The following is a 22,243-nucleotide window of genomic DNA, read 5'->3' on the forward strand; positions in this document are numbered from 1 at the left end:
CGAGATCATGACCTGAGCCGAAGTCGGATGCTTAACCGACCGTGCCACCCAGGCGCCCCTAGAGAATAAGTTTTAAGACAAGATGCAACGCTCAAAAGGAAAATCTGCACGGTCATGACGTACTTACATCTGTGTCAGATAAACATCCTATTACTGCCATGGCTTTTGCTTCCCATGCAGTTTCAAAGAGTGAGGTGGACTTTGAGCTACATCTCTTCAATAAATCCTAAAAGGGGATAAACATATATATTTTTTTATTTAAAACTCTCACATACACAAAAAGTAAAACACAGATAGAGATAAATAGCTTTTATGGACATGAAAAAAAAAACAAAAACAAAAACTACTTAGCCATGAATGTTAAATAATACTCGAGAAAGACAAAATTGCCAAAGCCTTGGCCTTTAGTTTTATATGGTACAGAAAACTTAAGAAGGAAACATTCTTGAAGAATTTACAAATAAGATTATTGCAGCTTATTAATGTGTGAAAATAATTGCTAACATTTGTTGAGCTTATGCTCCTATTATTTCACAGTAACAATTTGGAGGAATAATTAATTATATTATCCCATTTTGCCCAAGGTTACCATCAATCAGTGGCAGTTATCCCACATAACCTTGCCAATACAACATGCTGCATAAATCCTAATGGTAAAGTATGACATTTCTTAAAGGTTAAATGTTTAATATGATGACACATTGCACAGAGGCAAGGAAAAAAGACTAGATCTAAAGAAGTTACCTCTATGTAGAGCAGGAGAAGTTCCTCCTCTTGCAAGCCATGTTCCCTCATGTAAACTCTTATAAACTTCTCTAAGATGGAAGGAATCAGCTCTGGGGCTAACACTTTATCAAACATCCGGAACACAATGGTGGTTGCATTCTCCTGAATGCCAAAAGAAAGATGGTATAGATGCAAGCTCTAGCCATAGTGGCTGTGATTAAAAACTAATAATACTTCTGATAAGTCTAGACTTTTACCTTCTCAAAATCAGAGAGGGCCAGTTTGCAGTTGTATTTCCTATGCAATGTGATCAACTCCTGCAAGTTATTTACCAAAGTCCTTAACTGACATACTTCCTCTGTGTTTTGATAATCCTTCTAAAACAGAAGTGTGAGAAGGAAATATACAAAAAGTCAGAATTATTTCAGATAAGGAGTGCCTGGGTACCTCAGTCGGTTAAGTGTCTGACCCTTGGTTTTGGCTCAGGTCATAATCTTATGGCTTCGTGGTTTGAGCCCCACACTGGGCTCTGCACTGGCCATGGGGAGCCTGCTTGGGATTCTCTCTCCCTCTCTCTCTTTCTCTGCCCCTCCCCACTTGTGGTGTCTCTGTCTCTCTCAAAATAAATAAACTTAAAAAAAAAAGAATTATTTCATATAAAATAAGAATTGGCCATGATTATGGTCTTAAGAGGAAATCTGCACCTAATACCTTTAAATTTTGTAGAATTTTAACTCATAAACTAGTACAAATTGACAGATCAGAATCCAACAGAAATCTAAAAGCAATTTTCCCTCTCAAAAAAAATACACAGGGGCGCCTGGGTGGCGCAGTCGGTTAAGCGTCTGACTTCAGCCAGGTCACGATCTCGCGGTCCGGGAGTTCGAGCCCTGCGTCAGGCTCTGGGCTGATGGCTCAGAGCCTGGAGCCTGTTTCCGATTCTGTGTCTCCCTCTCTCTCTGCCCCTCCCCCGTTCATGCTCTGTCTCTCTCCGTCCCAAAAATAAATAAACGTTGAAAGAAAAATTAAAAAAAAAAAAAATACACAGAAAAACTTCAATGTTAGTGTAATTTTTTAAAATGTTTTATTTTTATTTTAAGATTTTAGTTTTTTAGCAATCTCTACACTCAACATGGGGTTGAACCTACAACCCAGAGATCAAGAGCACACGCTCCACCGACTGAGCCACCCCTGAATGTCAGTGTTATATTTTTATACTTAAGTATAAAAACATCATTTAGATGGCCCTCAATATCCCCTCTATACAGATCAAGATCAGATATAAAATTGTAACATTTCCTAAACTTATATACAAGAACACAATTTTCACTATTGATAAAAGACAACAGAGAAAAGACAAAAGTAGTATTTTATAAGCAAGAGAAAAATCTCTTCTATGGAAAAATCTGTTATAATGATCAATATACATCATATATTAAATGTACATATATCAATATACTTGAAATGCATAGAAAAAATTCCCATTTAATTTTTAACAGTATATAATCAGTAAGTACAATTACTGGCAAGAATCTGCTGTGTCAGAAAGGAGGAAGTTCAGTATGTATTTTGATAAATTTAGAAATTTAAGGAATCAATGCAATTTCATAATGCATATTATGACCTTATATAAAGTCATACCTTCTGGTACTTAAGCCCTTAATACTTCCAAGTTGAAATTGTAAGGGGATGTCTCACATATTAGTTTATAAATGAATTTATGGTACCCCAACAAACTTATGAATGCTTTCTCATTTTTAGAAACTTAAGGGGAAAAAGAAATTAAAAATTCAGAAGCCAAATTATTAATTCAGTTCATGAACCTCAAATTAACATCAAACATAACATCAGCATTTCTGAGCTTAGTTCCCTTTCTAGCACTGCTATTTTTTTCAGTCAAAAAAGACCCAGAATTTTTTTCAGTTTCATCTTTAAAAAAATTCACTGGTACTTAAGCCATAATGGCTATTAGAAATCTAAGAAATGCAATCAGAACAGGGAGTGGTTTGTTGGTTTAAGTAAGTCTTTGAAAACTAATCCTAATGCATTAATAAATTTCATTCTTTTAAAGGACTATGAAATGCTGCCAATGCAGAAAATCCCAATTATACTACTTAGGAGTATGTTTATCTACTGTTTCCCATTTGGTTTGATCAATAGAGAAACACAGAGCATTAAAATAGGCTGAAGCTGTGACAGGAGAATCAGAAAGAAAAAAAAGAAAAATTTTCTTTTTTTATTTTAAAACTACATGAAAGAAAAACTCATAAACAGAAAATTTAAGAAATGGATGTATTTCTAAGTACACGTAGACAAACTCTTTAATATAAATTGAGTGCTTTACTACTAAAAATTCATTATCCAGATCATACCAAGGAAATCCATTGCCAACAGGACACCAACACCAACTCATTTGGTTTTTCTGCTGTAAAAAAGACTTCTGCCAGTTGAAGTCCATTTTCTGGCCAGTTTGCCTGTGAAGAGTAACAGAAGCCATGCAACGTGATGTTGTAAGCCACTGGGAGTGTTTGAAATGTCTGTTCAGTGTAAATTATACTGGTATTACCTTATCAGTTAATTCAAGGTTTCTGGCTGCTTGTTCCAACCATTTTGCCAGAATTTTCTGAAACAGACATATTACTTAAAAATAAAATACTTGGCAGACAATCACTGGAATAATTTAAAACTCCCCTTGGTAATCCTTCAACAGAGACAGTAAAGAACTAACTGGTGTTAGTGTAATTTACTATGACATAAGGCAAAGACTGGACTTGGACGATCCAGAATGGAAATACTAAAGGTAACTCACCTGCCCTTCAGGTACAGCCCTTCTCACAAATGGGATCACATCATTTTTAAGCCATGGACAAAGCTTTTGCAAAGAGACTGGTGTAGAAATTGAGTTGAGCAAGTTCTCAAGCATTTTCACATCAAATCTGTTTTCAAAGTTTGCCTAAATTATACAGGGTGAGAAATTAAGACCTCTCAGACAGATTTAAAGTGACAGCCTCCCAAAATGGAAAAGACTTGTTATGAAATAATGTACTGATTTAATTATAACCACTAAGGGTGATTTGCTCTATACCAGTGAGTCACCGGCAGCCACAAACTCCACGAGCTTTCATGGCAACAGGTACCAACTAACAAATTAAGTGGAGAGAAACTGGCAGGGAAAGGAAAATTTAGCAGCAGGTCAAAGTACAAATCCTAACAAGCAACGTGTCCATTATTGACGTCACACCAAGATACCACTTTTGGCACCTAAGTATATCTGTCAACATTGAAGGGATTCAGAGCAGCAGTGTTAATGGGCAATCCTTTCCCACAATCTGAGCTGCAACAGGAACACCCTCTCCACCAACACTACTTAAGAAAGCCCATCAATAAATCATGTAATAAAACGTTACCTTTTTTTTTTTAAAGATCTTGTTAAGTAACCTCTATACTCAACATGGGGCTCGAACTCACAAACCCAAGGATCAAGAGTCACATGCTCTACCCACACAACCAGCCAGATGCCCCAAAATGTTGCCTTTTGAATTAAGTTTAGGAGTTAATTAGATTTGAATGATGAGATAAAATATGTTTCTAAGGTATCTTTACCTCTAATTTAATATCATCCGGATACTTTCATCAAACATTCCATTACCCACTCACACCTGTGACCCTTCTCATCCATGTGAAGACAACGGATTCAATCACCTATCCCACCCAGGAGCCATAAAGCCACTAAGGACAAAACGCAAAACATATTACCCGATGTCGAAGCCAAAGGTACTGTGCACAAACAAGGTTTCCTTCTCTTAGCTGTAAAAAGATATCCTTAAGGTCATCTTCATTATTCAGAAATTCAATCCAAGAACTACCACTGCAAAGTCAGAGAGGAAAAAAATTAGTGGTTTAAAAAAAAAATTAAAGTTATATATTACAAGGAGAAACCATTAGACATTTTAGTTTTTTCCTCAAAGTTAAAAAAAGTTCCAAAGATTATACAGTGAAAAGCATGTTTTCTTCTTATCTCAGACCTGCAGAGCTCCTGTCATCTTCTCCAAAAGCCATATCTCTTCTTCTAGGTCCTTCCTGAGATAATCACTACATAACAAGCAATTATTTTAAGTATTAAAAAAATTTTTTTTAAATGTTTATCTGTTTTTGAGAGAGAAGGACAGAGAGTGAGCAGGGGAGGGGCAGAGAGAGAGGGAAACACAGAATCCTAAGCAGGCTCCAGGCTCCAAGCTGTCAGCACAGAGCCCGATGCAGGGCTCTAATCTACAAGCCATGAGATCATGACCTGAGCCAAAGTTGGATGGTTAACCGACTGAGCCACCCAGGTGCCCCATTTTACGTTTTAAAATAAATCAGAATTTTCCATATATTATCTGTTCTTTGAAAAATTCATTTTACATTAGGTTGGTGCTTATACCAAATTAGCACACATAAATGTTATTCTTTTTAAGGACTACGTATTATTCCATGACATGGATTTACTATTCTTTATTTAACTAGTCCCCCATAGTTGAACATTTAGGTTATTTCTAGTCTTTGGCTGTAACCAGTAATGTATGACCAACTCAGTCCTGATTAAAGCTCAGAAATAGGGTGCCTGGGTGGCTCAGTTGGTTGAGTATCCGACTCTTGATTTCGGCTCAGGTCATGATTTCACGGTTCATGAGTTCAAGCCCCACATCAGGCTCTGTGCTGACAACATGGAGCCTGCTTGGGATTCTGGGTCTCCCTCTGTCTCTGCCCCTCCCTGCTCATGTGCATTCTATCTCTCAAAAGGCTCAGAAATAGATGATGAATGTTTCCTTAAAATTCTTTTTTTTTTTTTTTAACGTTTATTTATTTTTGAGACAGAGAGACACAGAGCATGAATGGGGGAGGGTCAGAGAGAGAGGGAGACACAGAATCCGAAATAGGCTCCAGGCTCTGAGCCACCAGCACAGAGCATGATGCGGGGTTTGAACACACAAACCGCGAGATCATGACCTGAGCCGAAGTCGGACGCTTAACCAACTGAGCCACCCATGCGCCCCTCCTTAAAATTCTTAAAATGATAAAAAGAGAAACACACTAAAAGCCTATATCATGCTTAATTGTAAAGCAAAATAAGGATTCCCATAAATGCCAGTTACAAGAGAAGGATACCTATTACCACTATATTTAATACTGCTCTATATGCACTGATGAGATTAGGTAAAGAGAAAAAGTGAGGCAAAATTATCATTATTTGAATATATAATTATATACTTGGAAAAAATTAGATCAACTGAAACATTATGAATAATAAAGGAATTTGATAAAGTATCTGGTTAAAAAGCAATTTAAAAAAATCAACAGCTTTTCATGTCTTTCAAAAATATGATGAAACATCCCATTTATAACAGTAGAAAACAATTTAAAATAAAATTAACAAAAAGTGTACAAAATCTGTATGAAAGCAACTGAATAGATACTGCTGTGAACATAAAAAAAGAACAGAATGAGTAGGAAGACACATACTGTCCTTAAATAGGAAGATTCAATACTGTAAAGATGCTGGTTCTCCCCAAATTGATCTTAGATTCAGCACATTCCCAATAAAAGATAGAAATAAATAAACACTTAAAATCCCAATAAAAATAAGATTTCTTTAAACTGGGTAAGCTGATTCTCATTCCAAACATCATACAGAAAAACAAACATGAGAAAATGGCCCCCCCAAATTCTGAAAAGGAAAGTACAGTAGGGTTAGTCTACCAGATAATAGGACATTCTAAAGTTACATTAATCAAGACTATTTCATACTGGTGAATAAAGAATATAAAATCAACCAAATACAAAGTCCAGAGACAGACAAATACATGCCAGATTGTTAGCATAATATTGCAATTAGCAGGGAAAGGGAGATTGACTAGCCATAAGGAAAACAATAAAACTTTGTTGTTGTCTTATTTTTTTTTTAAAATTTTTTAAAGTTTATTTATTTTAAGAGAGAGCTCAAGCTTGAGCTGGGGAGGGTTGAGAGAGGGGGAGAGAAAGAATCCCAAGCAGGCTCTGCATTGTTAGAAGGGAGCCCAATGCAGGGCTTGAACTCACGAACTGTGAGATCATGACCTGAGCCGAAACTGAGTTACATTTAACCAACTGAGCCACCCAGGCGCCCCGTAACTTGTTTTATCTTTAAGGTACACCTCATACATGTAAATAATGCTACTCTTGGTGTACGTGTTAGTATATCTAACAGAATCAATTGCCAGAAGTGAAATTGCTAGGGCAAAGGTATATGCATTTAAATTTGCCTTCCAAATTTTAAAAAAATTTTTAACGTTTATTCATTTTTGAGAGACAGAGTGCAAGTAGGAGTGGGGCAGAGAGAGAGGGAGGCACAGAATCTGAAGCAGGCTCCAGGCTCTGAGCTGTCAGCACAGAGCCCAATGCAGGTCTTGAACTCATGAACTGTGAGATCATGACCTGAGCCGAAGTCGGATGCGTAGCCAACTGAGCCACCCAGGTGCCCCACCTTTCAAATTTATCAGTTTTCCAAAGATGGTGCAGAAGAGTATCTAAAACTCATCAGGAAAATAGTACTTTCCATCACTCAATTCCCAGAAACACATTCAGTCAAAGCAATACTGTATCTTTTATGACACTCTAAACTAAAACCTAATTCATAATCTAAAAATGAAAAATGAGGAATTTTTCACCTGAATTTTTCTGGTCCAAATGCTCCATAAAAAGTAGTCAATTTTGCATGAGCCCTTAGTACCTAAATAGAAATAATCTGGTAATCTGAAAGTTGCAAGCAATAACAATTAAAAACACCAAAAATTAGGCATTCTGTTTCAGAAGTCTTACACACATGCCCATTTCATCCCATATTATTGGTCAATTCCCATAAATAGGACTGCATTTATGTAACACAAAACAAAAACAATGTGGACTAATGGAAACACTTCCAATCACATTAAATGCAATAAAACTGCAAAAGAGAAGGCATTTGCACACTGACTATAGGTACCCTTCAAAATTAATTAGTTTTCCCAGTGGTTTATAAATGCCTTATGGTAAAATCCAGCTGGATTATACTTTTGTACGCTGATAATCACCATCACAGTTTACATTTATTTGTGTGCTTAACAGGTGCCAGGCACTACACAAAATGATTTATATAAATTAATTCATCTGATTCCAAAGTAACCCTGTAAGTACTATTATTCCCATTTTTCAGTAAGAAAACAAGAGTTAAAATAACACTCTTGAAAAAATATAGGTCTATCTTGAACTGAAAAACATATTGTAAAGGTACATGTTTGCCCTCAAATTAAGTCCAATGTAATTACCTCTTTTAAGCCATCAGAATAGACAGGAACAGTTTTATCTTCTTTTTTCAAAAGCTAAGATGAACAATAAGAAACACAGTTAGAGTATCTGCTATATTAGTTTTTTCATGAAAGATGGATTTTCTGTGAAAGGAAACAAATTATCAAATTGCACTGAACTCTGAGATGAACCGTGAACAATAAAGAAATGACATACTTTAAAAAATAATGCATTTTATGAAAATAACTCATAACATTTTGCCCATGTGTTACACCTTAATTTTAAGGAATAAAACTAGCAATGGTGATCAAAGTTCAGAGGGGAAACTACAGCGTAAAAATGCACTTTAAAAACAGGTCAATGATGGGGCGCCTGGGTGGCTCAGTTGGTTGAGTGTCTGACTTCGACTCAGGTCATGATCTCAAGGTCTGTGAGTTCGAGCCCCACATAGGGCTCTGTGCTGACAACATGGAGCCTCCTTGGGATTCTGTGTCTCCCTCTCTCTCTGCCCCTGCTCAGGCTCTCTCTCTCAAAAATAAATAAACATTAAATAAACAAACAAACAAAAAAAAACAAAAAAAACAGGTCTATGATAGAGACACAATTCTTTTTTTTTGAGACGGTTTATCTTGCATGAGACAAACTATCAGGTACAAATGTTATAAAAACTTACCCTTGTTTTTGCATAATTTAGCATTTCCTGGGTGGTTTCATAGGTTATCCACTGAGCCTCCAAGCAGTAATTCACCACAAATTCATCGTCCTGGTTCAGAAATACCAGACATAATGAGGCAACCAAATGTTATTCAATCCATCAATCCGAATACTCTCATACATGACAGGGAAAACACACCTGGATTTTATGTAGATTTTCCTTAGCTTCATCTACGAGTTTTTGCCATTTAGTCTGCTCGCTGGTGTCTGCCGAACTCAAGGCTAGTCTCTCTAATATATCATTGGATTTCACCTTGTAAACAAGCTGTAATTTAGAAATGCTACATTAAACAACTTGAAGCAAAATAATGCCTGTGGATGACTTTCTAGACTGCAGGCAATAGACTGTTATTGAAAAGGGTTAAGTCTCATTTGGCCCAGGAGTAAACAGTAAAGAAGCTAACACTTAGATGACCAAAAGGTAATCCAGATTACTAAGAGTTATGGAGACCACTGAGTCCTTAACTAAGGGTACTAGTAGCCTTATGTGAATTATCTCATTTAATTCTCATAAAAACCTGAGCAACCATTTATACCTCACCCTAACTCTATAGGGTGAATATTAATATTCCCATTATACAGTCAAGAAAACTGACACTCCAGGAAGGGTAAGGAATGCACCTGAAGTTACGCAGTTTCAAAGGGATGGAGCTGGTTTTTAAAAGAGGACGATACAGGGGCGTCTGGGTGGCTCAGTCAGTTGAGCAACTGACTCTAGACTTCCATTCAGGTCATGATCCCAGGGCTGTGGGATCAAGCCCTGAGTATCAGCCTCTGCACTGAGCATGGAGCCTGCCTGGGATTCTCTCTCCCTCTATCCCTCTCCTCTCTCTCTCTCCCAAAAACAAAACAAAACAAAACAAAACAAACAAAAAAACAAGAAAAACTAGAAGATGTCTGTTGGATATGTTGATTAGGTAGGTCATTGACATGTCTTGAAAAGTCTCGGGGAGTAATGTAGGAAAAACCTGATTGTAGTAAAGACTTAATATTTCCTAAGAGGGTGGAGGGCACCCCTCTGTTTTAAAAATGTAACATTTTAAAGCATGCAAAACAATTTTGTGAGTTGTTTAGAAAGTTATATGACCAAAGAGATAGAGAAATTAATGGAGTATTAAGCACCAAAATCAGAATAATGGATACTTCTGGTTGGGGTAAGGAGAATGATGTATTTGGGAAGAAAAGAAAGAGGTCTTAAGCTATATTGGTAATATCTTTTTTTTTTTTTTTTTTTTAAGTAGGGTGATGAGTATGTGAGTGTTATATTACCTTTCTGAACATCTGAAAATTTTGCAGTAACTATTTTTTTTAATTTTTTTTTTTTAACGTTTATTTATTTTTGAGACAGAGAGAGACAGAGCATGAACAGGGGAGGAGCAGAGAGAGAGGGAGACACAGAATCTGAAACAGGCTCCAGGCTCTGAGCTGTCAGCACAGAGCCCGACATGGGGCTTGAACTCACGGACCGTGAGATCATGACTGGAGCCGAAGTCAGACGCTTAACCGACCAAGCCACCCAGGCGCCCCGCAATAACTATTTTTTAAAAAAGCGAATGGGGGTGCCTGGCTGGCTCAGTCAGTAGAGCCTGTGACTCAGTCTTGGGGTCGTGAGTTCGAGACCCACATTGGACATAGAGATTACTTTAAAAATAATAAAAAAATGCGGGGCGTCTGGGTGGCTCAGTCAGTTGAGTGTCCAACTTCAGTTCAGGTCATGATCTCGCGGTTCACGAGTTCGAGCCACACATCGGGCTCTGTGCTGACAGCTCAGAGCCTGGAGCCTTCTTCAGATTCTGTGTCTCCCTCTCTCTCTGTCCCACCCCTGCTCATATTCTGCCTCTCTCTCTCTGTCTCTCTCTCTCTCTCTCTCTCAAAAATAAATAAAACATTAAAAAAATAAAATAAATAACAGTAAAATTAAAAAGTGAACAGAATAAAAAATCAGTGAAATTTTTTCAGGGAGTGGAGAAACAGAAGTAGAGAAACTGTGCTTTCTTATCATTTTTAGCTTTTGGAATTAGAGAATCAAAGTTGGTATTTGGTTTATAAAAAAGGAACCTGAAGTTTTGGGTATTTCTAACTCATGCTATTTCTAGCTGCTAAAGAACCTTTAACAAACTTAGAAAACTAGACATGCAACATAATTGTGTGGTCATCTTTTATTTTTATATTTACTTATTTTTTATTTTTTGAGAGAGAGAGAGTGCAAGCAGGGGAGAGGAGTAGAGGGGGAAAGACAGAGACAGAGAGAGAAAGAGAGAATTGTAAGCATGGAGCCCAACACAGGTTTGATCCCACGACCCTAAGATCATGACCTGACCTGAAATCAAGAGTCAGTAGTAGTTCAACAACCTGAGCCGAAGTTGGACACTTAATCGACTGAACCACCCAGGAGCCCGCCCCTTAATACTTGATCTTATCTGCAGTATTTGAAACTGTTGATCACTTTGCACTAGACTCTAAAGTTTCTCTTTCCTTGACTTCTATCTATAATCATACATTCTTGTGGTTTTCCTCCTTTATTTCTTCCCAAATATGTATACAGCCCTTCTTCCTCAACTTCCCACATGCTGGTACCCCTGGATCTCATCCTGACATGAGATCTCTCTACCCTACACATTCTTCCCAAGTGGTCTGACGCATCCCCTGTTGTTACCTACCTCTAAATTCAGCTAAGATCACTCTCCAACCTCCTACCTGAAAGGCTCGTTTCCAGTTTTTATAAAGCAGATCCCTCATCTTTTACCACTACCTGCTCTTCCACACATATTTCTCATTTTAGGGAGTGCCGTCCCCATCCCACAAGTGTGCTGAGCCAGAGTCCCACCAGTCCAATCCCTACATCTGTCCCTCCCTATGTTTGATCACTAGTCCCACTGATTCCACCTTCCCTGTGCCTCTCATGTCAGACCTCCCTCTTGTACATCTCCACCTCACTGCACTAGTTCGGTCTCCCACAGAAAGCTGTTCAGTCTCCCAACTGGTCTTCACACCTCTAGTCTGCCCCTTTCCAAACAATTCTCCAGCTTTACAAAGTGACAATCTAATCAGGACACTTGTATTAGCTCCCTATCACCTGCAGAACACAACCTAAATCCTCTGCAACACACACAAGGCTCCCCATGCTCTGATCACCTAGTTCTCCATTATCAGTTCCTTTTACTGCATGGTGTGTATAACCTACATTCTACTCTTACCTAATTACTGGGAGTTCCTGGAAGCCCTGTACGCCTCCCTCACTTTACTTATGCTGTCCTTACACCTAGAATTCCCTACCTTCCCCTGGACTATCAGGAACATCATCAAGATCTGACATAAAATGATCTCTGTGAAGTCTTTCTGCCCCAGTATATCTCCATCTCTCCTTTGAATTCCTAGTCTACTTCGGTCATATCTTAATCATAGGACTGATCATACTAAATTGCAATTACGCCTTACATGTCTGTCTCTCCAGTCTCTACTACATGAAGAAATGCTCGTTTGAAGAACAAATGAATTCATGATTACCTCAACATCTAGTCCAAACTGAATAGCAAAGCTCTCGGCTTCAGCAAATCTGTGTTTGTGAAGTAACCGACTCAATCTGATGAAGTGAAAAACAAATTTCAGTGAAATCTTTATTAATCAGGGAATTTAAGGTTATCATTAAGGGGTAAGGCTTAAAAGAATATGAGAAGTTACCTGTTTTCTGGTAAAGCTTCTGTAAGACACCTGAGTACTACAACAGAGACTGAATCTTCAGATAGTCTGAAAAAAGTTTTCAGGGTGAATGAATTAATAGTATTAATAAGTAAATTGTAACTTAGCTGCTATTTAACGACTTATTTAATAAAACAAAATACGACGTACTTTGAATCATTTTTGCAAATTCCTTCCAAAAGGTATATGGTATCCTACAACAATAAAAAAAAAAAAGTTTAAAACTGAAACATAGAAATAATTCATTTTAGGGGCACCTGGGTGGCTCAGTCAGTTAAGCGTCTGACTCTTGGTATCAGCTCAGGTTATGATCTCAGGGTTTCATGGGTTCAGGCCCCACAGGGGGCTCTGTGATGACAGCGCAGGTCCTGATTGGGATTCTCTCTCTCTCCCTCTCTCTCTACCCCTCTCCCACTCACGCTGTCCCTGTATCTCTCTAAATAAATAAACTTTGAAAAAAAATTTTTTTAAATAATTCATTTTAGTTACTAAGGTAACAACTGGTTTAGGTGAGAATTATTCATCAATGGATTCTAAACTCACTGTGAAAAACTGTTGGGAAAAAAGGATATTCCATAGTTTCAAAAAAATACCAGAGAATTTACTTAGCAATTACGAAGGAGAAAAAGCACCTCTACAGTGGAGAAATCTGGCAAAACTGCCTTAACCAAGTAATCACATTTATCATCATCAGTAATAGGACAAATGGACATAAGCCCCTTAACATGACACAGCTGAATACAGTATAACCTATGTGGTATCCTTGTCAAGAAAGCTCAGCATGTGTCTAATTATGATGCAATAACCAGACAAATCCAAATAGAGGGACACTGTACAACACAACAGGCTAGGATTTGGAAATGTCAATGTCTTGAAAAAAAAGACTAAGGAACTATTGCACATTATAGTAGACCATGTGACCATGACAACAAAATTCCATATATGATGCTTGATTAGATCCTGGATTAAGGAAAAAACAAAAATAAAACAAAACAAAAAAACAGCTTTAAAGTAATTGGCACAATTGGTAAAATTTGGATCTGGATGGTGTATTTCGGAACAGTATTGTATTAATGTTAAATTTAATACCGGTATTATAGAAAAATGCCCTTATTCTCAGGAGAGACCTGCTGACGCATTTAGGGGTAACAGGCCATGATGTCTGCAAGTAAATTCCAAATAGTTTGGAAAAATATAGTGTGTCTGTGTGTGTGCATATGTGTGCATCTGTGTGTGAAGACACGAAACAAATGTAGTAAAATGTTTTTTGAAAGATTAAAATTAAAAGATAAATCAGTAAAAGCAATGACCCTCCGCCCAAATTGCTTATCATTCATATTTCCTGTGGAGACACAAGAAAACTGAATAAGCAGATGGTTCAGGTTTCATTTGATTAATATGCTTTTCTTTTTCTTACATGAAGACTTGGTTTGGGCAAGTATATTTGAGAACCTCTGGTAACAACAAATATAGTTATAAACCTGAGCTCTATTCAGGTATTACACCAGTTCCACTCATGCTTAGTTTGTTTTAAGTTTTTATTTATTTAAGTATCTCTACATCCAGTGTGGAGTTCAAACTTACGACCCGAAGATCAAGGGTCGAATGCTCTTCTCAGTCAGCCAGGCACCCCTTAGCTTATTCTTAATTTTTTTTATTATAAAGTACAAAATACACATCAACTTACTGTGCTAATTCCTGACTGGACCAGAGATGAAACGCTAGATACTTCCAAAGAATACAGTATTTCCATCATAGGTAATGAATAAACCACGAGATTTTTCATCTAAGAAAAAGAGAAGAGCAATTCATTTAGTAGGTCATATAAACCTACAAGGATAAGATAGCACTTTATATCAAGTGGCTAGATTAAAACACTTAGTACAAAACTAAATGCAAAAACAATTTTATAACGAAGACCACTGCTGTATTATTTAAATGTTACATATAAAATTATGCTCTATTCCACCTTTCAAATCTGTTGAATAAAAAACTGTACATCTGGTGTTCATTCTACAATTTGTATTTAGGATGCATGTAATTCCTCAGTACCAGAACTGTATGAATCACCCTAATGAACATTTTCTTGTGGATATATATTTTTAAAGTTTATTTATTTTTGAGGAAGAGTGAGCAGGGGAGTGGGAGAGAGAGGGAGAGAGAGAATCCCAAGCAGGCTCCACACCATCAGTGCAGAGCCCGACATGGGGCTCAAACTCACGAACTGTGAGATCATGCCCTGAGCCGAAATCAAGAGTTGGACACTTGACTGAGCCACCAAAGCACTCTCTTGTAGATATTTTTAATCCTGCAATGCTCCATTTAAAATAGGGAGCTGAGGCGTGCCTGGATGGCTCAGTCAGTTCAGCACCCAACTTCAGCTCAGGTCATGATCTCAGGGTTCCTGAGTTCGAGCCCCATGTTGGGCTTTGTGCTCACGCTCAGAGCCCAGAGCCTGGAGCCTGCTTCGGATTCTGTGTGTGTGTCTCTCTCTGTTCCTCCCCTGCTCACACTGTCTCTCTCTCTCTCTCTCAAAAATAAATAAAGATTAAAAAATATTTTTTTTTATTGGGGAGCTGAGACATATCCATTTTTTTATGAGGAAAAAGAACTCTGCAGGATTATTTCTGATTTGTCAAGTGGGCACTACTTAACTACTTTCATATTAGTTAATGCTATTTCTAACACATAATATGGACAAATGTGAAATAAAATCTTCCAATACCTTATCAGCAGTAATTGTCAGAGCCACTAATTTGAGATTTGTAATCCCTTGCCTAAAAGAGAAAAGAAGGTTTAAGTGAATAAAATAAGCTTTGCCAATCACTACATAGAAGCTAAGTCAAAGGGGTATTCTTAAAGGTTAAAATTGATTCCCACAAAGACACTGAACCTGGTTTCTTCACGTTTATAGCCCAGATTAACACTCTTTCTAACACAACCACTGGGAGGTTTGAACTACCTATTTGTTCTCAATGAATCTGGCCAGCAATGGAATGATCCTTACCCTGTCAGTCTGTCCAGAGTTAGTTAGAATGTAATACATAATCAACAATCAAGAAGCCTGATTCTAAAAGAAAGGAAACACTACTAGCGTCATAATGTACCACGTGACTGATGAAGGAGACTCTGCTTCTGTGGTAAGAAGAAACTCTTCAATGTGAAGAGAGGGCCAGTTCCATAAGGGAGTCAGAGTGTAAATATCCCACAAGCTCAGCACATTCTGCAAAAGGAGACATTTCACAGATACATCTTCTTAATATTTCAGGATCTTACATTGTAGGATCTTTTTGATTTATGTACTGAAATAAAGCATAGCACACCAGATAGTAATCCACCCCACTTAAAGTCCTCATCTTTGTTAAGTATGACAAATACCACATAATACCAAGTGAAAACATTGAAGGAGAAATATCAGAAACATACATCAGTATCAAGAACAAAAAGTAGATTGTCTATCAACTGGAACTTCTTTGCACCTACAAAAGAGAAAGCAAGGTGTGTAAGAACTACATTTCTGTATTACAGATAGCCACATTTAAATAATAAACTATCATGTTTATGGAAAGGCAGATCTACTACAACTAAAGTTTGCATTCTCACATTCGCTTCTTCATATATATATATATATACCTATGTGTCTACATGTATACGTATATATATTTTAACTTTATTTTGAGAGAGATGGAAATAGCATGAGTCGGGGAGGGGCAGAGAAAGAGGGAGAGTAAGAATCCCAAGCAGGGTCTGGGCTTCCAGCCCAGAACCTGACGCCAGGCTTGAAGTCATGAAACCACGGGATCGTGACCTGAGCTGAAACCAGGAGTGAGATGCTTAACTGACTGAGCCACCCAGGTGCTCCTGCCTCTATGTATTTTTAGATGACCACTAAAATGTAAAATCTCCTAAAATGAAGAGTAAAAACTGCAACATGTCAAGCATACATGGACAATTATCTAACTAACCTGGCGTGTTTCAAAGAGCAGTAAGGTAAAATGGCCTGTTTGCCAGACTCAGGATGATACTGACCTGAAAATTAAAACTTGCTACTGTTGACCCCAAGTACTTTCATGAACTTATTTTACCTTTAATAATCTCTGCATCAAGAACATTCTTAACTGTCATTCCTTTCTTGGAAGAGTCTGGTTCCCATTTTGAGAATGCACAATTACCAGTTCCCTACAGAGGTAAAATAGCACATCAATTGCAAATTTCGTTCTTAGATCTGAATTCTCCTCAAAGCAGAAACACCCAAGTGGTACACATTACATATTTCAGAATATACTTATGTACTCAAGCCCAACTAGCGTTTTATCTTCCAGTTCCCCTCTTAGATTGCCTTCAACAGAACAGGATGGCAAGAACAGCAAAGTTTGCTGTTCACTGTTATCACGTGAATATTTAATAAGGAGTGGGCATATTCAGGCAACTCACTCCAAAGACATGGGGTAAACTTTAAGACCTCCTCCAGTAGTATGAGATATAGTTTCTGATTAAGTATTTTCATTAAAGTAACCACAACTTTTTAAAAAAAATTTATAAATATTAAATCATTTGAAACCCTAATGAAATATTGAACCAGATACACAGAATAGACAAATGTGCCTGCTTCTTAATATGAAATACAAATTTGGTAGGTAAAAACGTTGTAAATGCTATAATTATGTTGAATTTTTGCCTACTTCTTGAATATAATTAGATTTTTGTTGTTGTTTTTATCTAGACTCATAATTGAAAGAAATGCTAAATTTCAGGAAGAAACTAGTAAAAATAAAGATGCAATATTTTCCAACAGAGAAACTTAGGTATACTTACTGAGTTAATTTTATGACCTTAATTTTATAATTTCCCTGCTTCTGTTAATATATTACAAATTAATTTGTAATTTAACCAAAACTATGTTAATGAAGAAACACTTCTGAAGGAAAAAACTAAAATTTTATAGAAAGAATTACCCCAATTATCACAGGAATTTCACCGGCTAAATCTCCAGCCACAAGATTGAGACAACCAAGAGTATGGTAATTTTCAGTAGAAATAAAACTGGACTTGATTTGTCCTTGTAACTGCAAAATTAAAAAAAAATAAGAATGTTATATATATGCTCCACCGTCGAAATTCCTTGGAAAGATAAAAATGAATTAAATCCATCTGTTATAAATGCATTTTTACTTTTTTTGTTTGTTTTATTTTCTAAGTTTATTTATTTTGAAAGATGGAATGAGAGACAGTGCAAGCAGGGAAGGGGCAGAGAGAGACAAAGAGAATCTCAATCAAGCTCTGCACTGTCAGAGCAGAGCATGACACAGGGCTCGAACCCAGCTGAAATCAAGAGCCAGATATCCAACCAACTGAGCCACCCAGGAGCTCCTGTTTTTTTTAAATAGATATCTTTTTTTTTGAAAGGCTTTATTTTTATTTTTTTATTTTGAGAGAGAGAGAGAGAGCACAGAAGTTGGGGGTGCATAGAGAGAGGGAGAGGGAGATTCTTAAGCAGGCTCCATGCTTAGCATGGAGCCCAACACAGGGATCTTATGACCTTGGGAATACCTGAGCCGAAATCAAGAGCTGGATGCTCAACTGACTGAGCTACCCAGTGGGCCCAAGATACTTTTTTTAAGATTTTATTAAAAAAATTTTTTTTAAACGTTTATATTTTTGAGAGGCAGAGAGCAAGTGGAAGAGGAGCAGAAAGAGAAGGACACACAGAATCCAAAGCAGACTCCAGGCTCTGAGCTGTCAGCACAGAGCCTGATATGGGGCTTGAACCCACAAACTGCAAGATCATGACCTGAGCTGAAGTCGGACACTTAACCAACTGAGCCACTCTGGCACCCCTAAGATTTTATTAAGTAATCTCTATACCCAACATGGGGCTTGAACTCACAACCCCGAGACCAAGAGTTGCATATTCCATCAAAGGAGCCAGCCAGGTGCTCCTGTAAATGCATTTTAAAATGGAAATGTTATTAAAATGTTATATCACACTAATTCCTAAAACATTAGCCACTAGACAATATCCAGAAACACTCTCCCCAAACTTATATTAAATATAAGAATCAACAAGACAATGTGGTTTTGTTTTCTTACCTTTTTTGCTGTGTTGAAGTCTACATTCTCAATTGCTGTATGAAAGGAGAAAGAAATTTATAGTATTAACCTATGAAATACACACAAGTCACCCTTGTGTGTTAAGTCAAAATTACATACAATCTAGTGAGAAGAACACAGGTCAGAAACTAATAAAGAAATGTTGACTTTTCAGTTTTGCCCTTGACCACTGATATAAACTGCGACAATATGTCATAGTCAGGACACCAGCCAGGCTGCCTTTTTGTCCCTGGGATGCTTCTCCATACCTTCCCTTATCATGTTTCTCCCTCCTAAGAGGGTCTTCTTCCTGCTCCAACTCTTCTATCCAAGCTCTGAAGTCCTACCTGTAAAGTCTTCATCACTTTGCACACCATTTTGGTAGAGCTCTTTTACTTGTCTGGCTTCTTCATTACACTATGAAGAACCATGTCTTGTAGTATCCCCAGGACCTTGTATGTTCTTGGAACACAGATTATTTAAGGAACTTGCTGAACACATGCTCTGAACTAATTCCTTAACCTTTCCCAGCTCACAGGAATGTATGGTCCATCCATTCACTTAGCACATACTATGAATTATTGTCTGTTATTGTTAACGTGTTTATATAGTCACTTCAGTTTCCAGGTTCATTCTTTCCATCAAAGAGCATTTATTATTATGCTAGTGTGTGTCTTGTCTCCCCAGCTAAGCTATAAACCCCTTAAAGGCTATAAACAAAGTACATTTCCTCAGATTCTGTTGCAGCCCTCATAATGGAGAAACATAATATGAATACTTAAAAAAAAGTATATGCAGTATCATAGAATCTAATGAAACTAAAATAATATTCTCTCTTTTTTTTAATGTTTATTTATTTTTGAGAGAGAAAGCAGGGGAGGGGCAGAGAGAGGGAGACAGAAGATCCAAAGCAGGCTCCACACTGACAGCAGAGAGCCCAATCTGGGGCTCAAACTCACAAACTGTGAGATCAGGACCTGTGCTGAAGTCAGACACTTAACCAACTGAGCCACCCAGGCACCCTCTCTCTTTTTTAAAAAAATATTTATTTATTTTGTGAGAGAGAGACAGGGGAGAGAGGCAGAGAGAGAATCCTTAGCACAGAGCCTGATACAGGCCTTGAATTCATGAACTGTAAGATCATGACCTGAACTGAAATCAAGAGTTGGACGCTTAACCGATGGAGCCATCCAGGTGCCCCCTAAAATAATATTCTTAAAGAAAATATTTAAAATTTTACCCCAAGGGGCGCCTGGGTGGCTCAGTCGGTTGGGCGTCCGACTTCAGCTCAGGTCACGATCTTGCGGTCCGTGAGTTCGAGCCCCGCGTCGGGCTCTGGGCTGATGGCTCAGAGCCTGGAGCCTGCTTCCAATTCTGTGTCTCCCTCTCTCTCTGCCCCTCCCCCGTTCATGCTCTGTCTCTCTCTGTCTCAAAAATAAATAAACGTTAAAAAAAAATTTTTTTTTTTAAATAATAAAAAAAATAAAATAAAAAAATAAAATTTTACTCCAAAACTAATAAGAAATATTGCTGCAAATCAATAATAAGAAAAATCCATTACTTACCTTGTTGAATTTTTGCAAGCTGAAGGTTTGTAATACAAAAAAATCCATTGTTTGTAAGCAGCAGCATATAATAGGTACCTATTGAAGGAAAATCAAACCAGTTTCTCTAAAAGGTGTGTGGATATGAAATTTAAGCCAGTGTTTGGACCTAGCTTAAAAATATGTCAATTTGCTCATTTAAATTCTAATCATCAAATAGTATACTAATGATACAGATAAAGCTTATTTACAAAGAACTGTTATTTGCAAAAACAATGTTAACTTCCTTGAAACTTTATAAATCAAAGTTCATTTGCCAAAAAAAAAGAAAAAAGAATCTTAGATATATTGAAATAAATTAAGTATAGTTAACATTTGTTGAAATAAAAATATGATAAATATGCTAAAACCTACAAAAACATTTTAAAAGAATATAATTCTCCTTGGTAATCTATAGAATTCTCAAAATGGTAAAAATGAGTTTAGAATATTATATTTAGGAGAAGAACATTTAAACCTCTAAAAGGACTAAAATAAAAAACTTATTTCTTACAATAATATTACTTGAATCACTAGAAAATTTAACATTGTATAAAAAGCATAAAAATAGAGTCATGTAATTTATTAACTATAAAGTTGATTTTTTGATTGGATATTAGAGAGCATTAAAAAATATTCAAAAAACTTACCTTCACTTGAACCGTCTTTCTCAATAACAAGATTCCGGTAAGTACGCTGATTTTCATCATTAGCTTTCTGAATAAAAGCCTAATTGCAAATTCATTTCAAATGATAAGATTAAACTCAGAAAACACAATTATAGGGTTATAAGGGTTATATTCTCTAAAGCCCAGGGTTATCAATTATTATTAGCAATAATTCTGCCTATGTTCCAAACATTTTAATTTTGAAGTGGAAAACTATTTTGGACAAGCATACTATCTTCAAATCTTAATTTTTAAATTTTGCATTTACTTCATGTTTCTGAGGTATGATTCTTAAAATTTCATGTAAAGAACATTATTTTTTCCATTTAAAGCACAAATTAAGCAACGGTTTATTAGTTTTCATTGTCTAAGAGATAATTTCAATTTAGGTAACAAAAAAACATTAACAGGGTCTTACATTAGTGAGTAATGTCTGCTTCGATGTTACGTGAATAAGATGTAAGTTGCCGCTTCTCTCCCCAACGAAAAGAAACTTTCCTTCTTGACATAGGCCAACTACATCCACTTCGGTATCTGAAAATTTCAAATCAAAGTTACAAGCTTCCCACAACTCTTTCTGCCCACAGGTCCTGTCCTCTTGCTTTAATAAAACCATCTTTTTGCACTAAAAAACAAAAAGTTATAAGCTTCCTTCAAAAACATTTATTTTCAATCAATGCAAGAAATTTGCAAATTTTGTCATTAAAAGCCAACTATTCAAGTTTCTCTTAAATACTTCCAAAAGGTGGTGATTAAAAAAGAATGTGGAGGGGAGGGGTTGAGGGTGAGGAGGCAGTGAAAATGGGGCATGGGCATTGAGGAGGGCATTTGCTGGGATGAGCACTGGGTATTCCATGTAAGAGATGAATCACAGGAATCTATTACTGAAGACAAGACTACACTGTATACACTGTATCTGTATGTAAGCTAACTTGACAATAAATTATTTAAAAAATAAAATAAAATAAAATAAAATAAAATAAAATAAAATAAAATAAAATAAAATAAATGTGGGGCACCTGGGTGGCTCAGTTGGTTAAGTGTTTGACTTCGGCTCAGGTCATGATCTCACAATTTGTGAGTCTGAGCCCTGCATTGGGCTCCGCACTGGCAGTGCAGAGCTTGCTTGGGATTCTCTCTGTCTCCTCTCTCTTTCTCTGCCCCTCCCCTGCTTGTACATTCTCACTTTCTCAGATAAAGAAACTAAAAAAAATTTTTTTAAAAATGTTACTCTTGTATTCAGTGAACAAAGATTTACTGAGCACTTACTGCATGCTAAGCAACGGCCTAGGTCTTTTGCATATATCTAAGAATAGTAACAAAAGAGTCCCACCTTCATGGAGCTCAGATCCCAAGGCAGAAATACATGGTAAACAATTAGAGCACAATAAATTACATGATATGTAAGAAGGTGGTAAATTTTCTGGCAAAAAGAAAAAGTAGAGCAGGAAAAGACAGTTT

At 36.9% G+C, this 22,243-nt stretch overlaps 1 protein-coding gene across 4 annotated transcripts in view; it reads right to left on the minus strand.

Annotated features, from left to right (window-relative positions):
• The window catches only part of KNTC1 (kinetochore associated 1), a 72,794-nt gene that overhangs the window by 43,169 nt on the left and 7,382 nt on the right, over window positions 1-22,243 (minus strand). For 3 of the 4 annotated variants that reach the window (XM_027044315.2, XM_015063798.3, XM_053206773.1), the window contains exons 4-27: window positions 21,201-21,316; window positions 20,765-20,843; window positions 20,097-20,174; window positions 18,532-18,566; window positions 17,397-17,507; window positions 16,527-16,620; window positions 15,868-15,920; window positions 15,549-15,664; window positions 15,167-15,218; window positions 14,129-14,227; window positions 12,592-12,635; window positions 12,424-12,489; window positions 12,250-12,325; window positions 8,882-9,007; window positions 8,702-8,791; window positions 8,049-8,102; window positions 7,413-7,474; window positions 4,483-4,594; window positions 3,536-3,679; window positions 3,293-3,349; window positions 3,099-3,200; window positions 984-1,103; window positions 745-888; window positions 128-226 (exon numbers count right to left, since the gene is read on the minus strand). In XM_027044315.2, the coding sequence (XP_026900116.1) occupies window positions 128-226; window positions 745-888; window positions 984-1,103; window positions 3,099-3,200; window positions 3,293-3,349; window positions 3,536-3,679; window positions 4,483-4,594; window positions 7,413-7,474; window positions 8,049-8,102; window positions 8,702-8,791; window positions 8,882-9,007; window positions 12,250-12,325; window positions 12,424-12,489; window positions 12,592-12,635; window positions 14,129-14,227; window positions 15,167-15,218; window positions 15,549-15,664; window positions 15,868-15,920; window positions 16,527-16,620; window positions 17,397-17,507; window positions 18,532-18,566; window positions 20,097-20,174; window positions 20,765-20,843; window positions 21,201-21,316 (2,129 nt within the window). The remainder of the gene's footprint in view (window positions 1-127; window positions 227-744; window positions 889-983; window positions 1,104-3,098; window positions 3,201-3,292; window positions 3,350-3,535; window positions 3,680-4,482; window positions 4,595-7,412; window positions 7,475-8,048; window positions 8,103-8,701; window positions 8,792-8,881; window positions 9,008-12,249; window positions 12,326-12,423; window positions 12,490-12,591; window positions 12,636-14,128; window positions 14,228-15,166; window positions 15,219-15,548; window positions 15,665-15,867; window positions 15,921-16,526; window positions 16,621-17,396; window positions 17,508-18,531; window positions 18,567-20,096; window positions 20,175-20,764; window positions 20,844-21,200; window positions 21,317-22,243) is intronic. The other variant, XM_053206774.1, reaches the window with a different exon arrangement.

This window comes from Acinonyx jubatus, chromosome D3 (assembly GCF_027475565.1).
Source record: "Acinonyx jubatus isolate Ajub_Pintada_27869175 chromosome D3, VMU_Ajub_asm_v1.0, whole genome shotgun sequence".
Taxonomy (NCBI): domain Eukaryota; kingdom Metazoa; phylum Chordata; class Mammalia; order Carnivora; family Felidae; genus Acinonyx; species Acinonyx jubatus.